At 55.5% G+C, this 6,225-nt stretch overlaps 2 protein-coding genes across 5 annotated transcripts in view; both read left to right on the forward strand.

Moving 5' to 3' along the window:
• The window catches only part of PPP6R1 (protein phosphatase 6 regulatory subunit 1), a 27,913-nt gene extending 23,941 nt beyond the window's left edge, over positions 1-3,972 (forward strand). Inside the window, exons 18-24 of one of the 4 annotated variants that reach the window (XM_012813454.2) lie at positions 1,670-1,800; positions 1,886-2,066; positions 2,185-2,255; positions 2,352-2,433; positions 2,930-3,031; positions 3,108-3,176; positions 3,258-3,972. In XM_012813454.2, the coding sequence (XP_012668908.1) occupies positions 1,670-1,800; positions 1,886-2,066; positions 2,185-2,255; positions 2,352-2,433; positions 2,930-3,031; positions 3,108-3,176; positions 3,258-3,261 (640 nt within the window). In that variant the 3' untranslated portion in view covers positions 3,262-3,972. Of the gene's footprint in view, positions 1-1,669; positions 1,801-1,885; positions 2,067-2,184; positions 2,256-2,351; positions 2,434-2,929; positions 3,032-3,107; positions 3,181-3,257 lie in introns of those variants that run through there. The other 3 variants (XM_023508669.1, XM_023508668.1, XM_023508670.1) reach the window with 3 other exon arrangements.
• A 220-nt stretch (positions 3,973-4,192) lies between these two features.
• TMEM86B (transmembrane protein 86B) overlaps positions 4,193-6,225 on the forward strand; it is a 3,322-nt gene continuing 1,289 nt past the window's right edge. The window contains exons 1-3 of the mRNA XM_003802926.3: positions 4,193-4,770; positions 5,222-5,388; positions 5,691-5,937. Of these exons, the coding sequence (XP_003802974.1) occupies positions 5,338-5,388; positions 5,691-5,937 (298 nt within the window). The 5' untranslated portion in view covers positions 4,193-4,770; positions 5,222-5,337. The remainder of the gene's footprint in view (positions 4,771-5,221; positions 5,389-5,690; positions 5,938-6,225) is intronic.

Consider the following 6,225-nt stretch of genomic DNA (forward strand, 5'->3'; position numbering starts at 1 on the left):
GTTGTTTGGCGGGCCCAGGCTGGATTAAAACCCTCCACCTTGGGTGTATGTGGCTGGCACCTTAGCCACTTGAGCCACAGGTGCTGAGCCTCAGTATTCTTTTTGATATCATTGTAAATACAATTTTCTTTCTTTCTTTTTTTTTTTTTTTTGCCCGAGCTGGGCTTGAACCCACCACCTCCGGTATGTGGGGGCATGTGGGGCCGGCGCCCCGCTCCTTGAACCACAGGTGCTACCCCAAATACAATTTTCTTGAAATCATTTTGATACTCTTTGTTGCAAGTGTGTGAAAATACAGTAGGTTTTTGTATGCTAATCTTATATCCCATGACTTGCTGAAGTCACTTATGAGTTTTAATGGTTTTAGTAGATTCCTTGGGATTTTCTACATACAAAGTCACATCATCTGTGAATAGTTTTCCTTCTTCCTTTCCAATCCAGCTGCCTTTTATGTCCTTATCTTGCCTATCGGTCCTAGCTAATACCAAGCACAGTGCAGACAGAAGTGGTGAGACCAGGCACTTTGTTTTGCTCCTTATCTCTTGGGAAGTGTCCAGGCTTCTGCCATTTGAGTGAGCTGTGGGTTGTAGGTTTTCATAGATATCTTTTATGGGGTAAGAGAGTTCCCTTATATTCCTTGATTGTTAAGTGTTTTATTTTTAGCTGTATATAGATACATTATTTTCCAGTTAAAGTAGTCACTAACACTATTAAGACAACATGTTTGCAACACTTTATGTAGAGTGACGTCTAGGTCAGTGATGGACTGCGTATATAGCAGTGGTTCCATAAGATCATTAACAGTAGGTCTCACCGTGAGCGCTCTGTATTTAGATGTGTTTAGAGATATGGGTGCTTCCCATCACATTATAGCTGCCTGCAGCTTGCAGTGCAGTGATGCACAGCAGGCCGTGTGTGTGCAGCCCTGTGGGTGTACTGCCCTACCCCTAGGTTTGTGTGAGGGTGACTGATATCCACACCGTTGTGAATCATCTATCTCAGAACCCATCCCCACTGTTAGGTGACATGGACTGTAGTTTGTTTAACCCTCTCCCAGTTGATGAACATGTAGGTTCTTTTGGGTTTTCTTCATGGGCACCAGCTGTGTATTAGTCAACATTGAGCGAGTATTTTTGGAGCAGCTCTGGGTGCCAGGTATTTTCAGGACTGAGGATACAGCAGTGTTAAAAGCCAGTGTCTCTGCCTTCCTGGGTTTTCCAGCTGGAGGAAGGTGAAGTAACCCCTTCAGTTTAGAGGAGGTGCGGGTCTGGGAGGCCTGTGAGGGAGATGATCGGGGTGACTCAGAGCTGGTGAGCTGCTATCCTGGCTGTGAGGGAGTTGGCTCTGCTGATGGCTGGCGGTGACTCAGAGTTGGTGAGCTGCTGTCTTGGCCACTGTGGCCAAGTCTCAGTGCACTTCCAAGGGTCTATCCCACACATGCAAGAGTGGGGATGACTGCATCCTGCGACTGCCCACATGTGTTCTCAGGTGTGGTCCAGCAACCTGCTTCTCTCCTCTCCTCCCTGCATCCTCACATGTTCCTTGGCTTCCTTGCCCTGCCGTGGTCTTCAGCATATGTCCCCTGGGGCTGCCCTAGGCTGCAGGGAGTAGAGGGCAGGTATCAGCTGGCCTCTGTCATATAGCCACTGACCAGGTGATTTCTGGGCAGGAGTGGAGGCAGCACAGACAGTGAAGATGAGGAAGAAGAAGAGGATGAGGAGGACGAGGAAGGTGACAGCCGGGCAGCCCGTGGAAAGCCCACCCATCCCTCCTGTCCCAGTCCTATCCCTCAGCCCTCAGGTGAGTAAGGAGGTGCTTGTGGCCAGGCACAAGGTTGCCTGCCTGACATCAAGCTCACCCTCTGTCCTGTCCCCATCTGTCCTAGGCCCAAGCTGGACAGCCACCTTTGACCCAGTGCCTACAGACACCCCAGCTGGCCCCTGTATCTCCAGAGAAGAAGAGCTGCGCTCTGGGCCCCCAGCCCCACAGGGGCCCCCCAATGTGCCCCAAGGCCTCCCCGCCCAAAGCCTGGCCTGCCCTCCAGCCCATGATGCCCTGCAGCTCAGGTAAGCCTGAGACTTCCTGGGGTAGCTGAGGCCAGCTGGCTATTGCCAGGTCCCAGTCTTCTTTTCGGGCTCCAATGCTGACTGCAGCTACCCGCTTTGACACTCCTGTTGCTTACAGGTCTCAGGAGCCCCTGCTCCCCTCAGCACCTCAGGAAGCCACAGATGGCAGCAAAGTAGCGGAGCCCTCAGGTGAGCTTCCCCTGATGCTTGTCGCCTGAGATTGGCCTGGCCAGCTGGGAACCTGCTGGGGACAGGGGTGAGTCCTGGTCTCTACTTCCTCCACAGCCCCCTGCCAGGCCTTGGTCAGCACTGGGGACATCCAGGCCACCTTCCACGGGATTTGCTCCATCCCCAGCTCCTTGGACAGGTGACAAGGGTTGGGGAGCTGCTGAAGGGAAAGCAGGTGCCAGGGGAAGCCTTTTCTTCCTGGTTGAGGTGGGCTCTGGATTCATCCTGAACCTGAGCTGCTCCAAGTCATCTTTGCAGGACTCCAGGCTCAGCTTTAAGTTTGCCCCATGTCTTTTAGGAGCCCCAACTTCTTGAGCCATGGGGTCCTAGAAAGACTCCTGGGAGAGTCAGGGGTATGCAGAACACTCCTGTGGGAACCAGCTGCCAGGGGCAGCTGAGTGTGAGTCACGATGCAAGTGTTGCTTGTCCTCCTGTGTTCTGCCACCTGATTTGTATTCTCATGGCCACTTGTGTGGTCACTGAGCATCTTCTCAGTGCTTGTCCCCCACGGAGGCCCCTTCTAGTGGGGCAGGTGGCAGGTGCACATTCCAAGCGAGACTACCTGGGTGGTGCAGAGTGTGAGGCATCAGGAGAGGGACAGGCAGGACTGACATCCATACCCCTCTTGCCCACAGTGCAACCAGAGACCCCTCTACCTCTGTCCCAGACCCTGGGGCCCCCCAGACCACAGAGGGGGAGAAGAGCCCAGAGCCCATGGGGCCTCCCCAAAGCCAGAGGTGAGGAGAGGGAGCAAGGGAATAGGGTAGCACTGTCAGGGCAGGGAATGACCCTGGGTGTCTCCTCTCTCCTTAGCAGTGCCCTACAGTCTCCTTCGATGCCCAGTGGCTCCACCCCAAGAGGGCCCGTGTCTCTGGGCCCCCAGTGAGTATGACTATGGCTGGGGGCCAGGTGGGGGGGACCAGGTCTGCTGGACCCTCACTTGACATCTCCCTCTGTTCTCAGGTAGCTGCCTGCCTGTGGTGGCCGGATCCTCCGTCCTTCTCATGGATCTCCTGGGTGGGGGCAGGGCGGGTCTCTCATGGCCCCCATTGCCCTCATCACCCCAACCCCACATTCTCTCCTCTGGACTCCCGGAAGGCTGGTGCCAGGGAGGCCCCCCATTTGCACTGAGAAGAGAAGTTTGGGAGCATTGCCTCCTAAAATAAAGATATAGAGTCAAATAGAGAGAGCAGAGAGAGAGGCGTATATTATATATTATGCAGAGAGGGAGGAGGCACAGGAGCCAGGGTGTGTACTGGGCCCTGCTCCAGAGCACCCCCTTCCTGTCCTGTCCCAGCAGGGGCTGGCGTTGGCATCGCACCCCATGCTGTGGTGCAGACGCCCACATTGGCCCTTCAGCTCAGGTCCACCTTGGGGGAAGGCCCAGCGAAGTGGGGGCATCAGAGGAGTTTGAGTTGGGGCTGTGCCTTTGCCCAGACCCTGCACTTCACCCAGGCCAGCCAGCTCTGGGGAGCAGGGCCTCATGAGAACATCCCCCGGGGCCCTGAATCGGGGTTTAGCTGGGTTTCCCTGCGTCCCAAGGGCCTGGGGTCCCAGCCCCAATGCCAAGTGGCCTTGTCCCAGCTCCCTCCTCCCAGGTTGGTGTGAGTGTGTGTGCGTTCGTGCCGAGCTTCTATTTCGTATTGCAAATATAAATAAAGGAAGACAGTTTATGATGCTTGTTGGTCAGACATTGAGTTTGGGGTAAGTTGGGGTGAGCCTATGTGGTCCCTGAACCCCTGTACCAGGGTTTCCCATGTGTGCCACAGGTCACCTATGGGAGCAGCTGTTCCTCTGTGGGTGTGACTTTCATTAGCCTTGAGACTATGTTCTTACATCCTTTTTTAAATTTCAGATTTATATGAGGGTACAAACAATTATATTATAATGTTTACATTTGTTAGGTAAAGTCCTTATTGTAGGTGCTTCCTGTCCTGTACCCAGGAAATGTGCCATGTACCCTTACATGGTACTCATTAGGTGGGTCTCCTCTTAAATCCTGATGGCTAGCCCAGGCCTGGCCCTGGGTGGGGGTGAGAAAAGTGACTTCTGCTCAGACCAAGTAACTGCTTCCTGGGAGAAAGGGAACTGGTCAAGTGGGCTGTTGCTCTAGGCCCCCTGGTCCCTGCTCATGCCCACATGTGCTTGTGCCACACATGTGGGCAGGAGGGGCCATCCCAACCACTCTGCCCTTCTACAGACTGAGGACTGGCAAGAGGTGGCTGAGTGAGGGTGCCCTGTGGCAGCAGAGGCCCCTTCCCTCAGATGCTGGCAGGATAGGAGCATTGGGAGAGGTCAGGGTCCCTGTTCCCCCTGTTCCCTTGGTGGGAAGCAGGGAGCTGCCTCATGGATGGGTGTGGGCGTCCAGCAGCCCCATGCCTGATGGCAAGTCCAGGCACCAAGCAACCCCGTAGGTCTGGGTATCCAACAGGAAGGTCGAAGCACTGCCAGTGTGCAGCACAGCTGAGTGCTGCAGGTAAGCCATCTGGGAAACCTTTGTCTTGGTCATCCCTTCCTTGGAGTGTAGGCTGGGTCAGGATGACAGTTGCCACTGTGGATCACTGTTGGTTTGGGAGCCATGGCAGGTTTCTGGGACTTAGAAGGAGTGGCTGTAGCCTGTTCTCAGCACTCACACGTCTGTCCTTGTCAGCGTTGTAGTCACTCATGGCCCGTGGGGCTTTTGAGGGGGGACCCCTCCTATCCCTCCAGTGTGGTCCTGGCCAGCAGGGAGAGGCAGCCATTGGAATTCTGTGCCCTATCCCTTTTATTGGCTGGTTACAGGATAATGGGGGGGCATTTGTGGGCCTTATCCCATATTCGAGTGTTGGGGAAGAGGGACCCCTGGGTCCAATGGGTGCCTTATCAGTGGGTGCCAGGCGAGGCCATCCCTGGGGTGGGAGCAATATCTCCCTGGGCCCTGTTATCAGGTGCAGAGTTCATAGGACGCTCCTCTCCTCGGGTTAACGTGTAACCACAAACCCTCCCCTACATACCCTGAAGCCACCAGCTCCAAGATAGGCTACCTGGGGTGTCACAGGCCAACATGGACGCTGCCAAAGAGGGGCTGCCTCCCAAGACCGGCTTCCTAGTCCAAGTGAGAACCTCTGTGGGTGTGGGAGCCTGGGGGCCTCTGTCCTTGGAGAGGTGGTTGGGAGCCCCAAGAAGCTGGTCTGGGGTCCTGAGATATCCTGACCCTTGCGGGTCAGAGGCCTGACTACCTAGGTCATAGAGGAGGTTGAAGGTCCTCCCTGAATAGGCCATACCTGGCCAGCTTGGGTGCTGGGTCGGGGTGGACAGGGGCTGAGAGATTATAGAGTTCGAGCCTGGCAGGGCCTGACCCTCAAGAACTGGGTGCCAAGCTCAGTGGCTCAGCAGCACCCACTCCTTCCCCCAAAGTCCCCAAAACTCTGCAGGTGGCTATGTCCCTTCGTCCTCACCTGCTCCATCTACTTCCTCCTCTGGATTCCCGAGGACCAGCCGTCCTGGTTCAGCGCCCTGATCAAGTGCTTGCCCGTGCTCTGCCTGGCTGTGTTCCTGTTGGCCTTGCCCTTAAGTGGAGGTTATGCCCAGCTCCTCCAGGGAGCCCTCGTGTTCTCAGCCGTGGGGGATGCCTGCTTAATCTGGCCTGAGGCCTTCCTCCATGGTGAGCGGGAACCCTGTTACACATTCCAGCTGCCCACATGGAGGAGCCTGGGGTGCAGGGAGGCTTCCACTGGTGCTAATGGCTGGAGACACGGGGGACCAAGGCAGCTTGCAGTATAGTGAGGGGGTTGGGTCAGATGGCAGTAAGAAGGTGGGGGGTGGCATGGAGGACATTGGAGGCGAGGTTGTCCATTTGAGTAGGGCAGTCAAGAAAGGCCTTCCTGGGCAGTGCCTGCGCCTTAGTGGGTAGGGTGCTAGCCCCATATACCAAGGGTGGTAGGTTTGAACC

This window comes from Otolemur garnettii, unplaced genomic scaffold, assembly GCF_000181295.1.
Source record: "Otolemur garnettii isolate 467f Iridium unplaced genomic scaffold, OtoGar3 scaffold00264, whole genome shotgun sequence".
Classification (NCBI taxonomy): domain Eukaryota; kingdom Metazoa; phylum Chordata; class Mammalia; order Primates; family Galagidae; genus Otolemur; species Otolemur garnettii.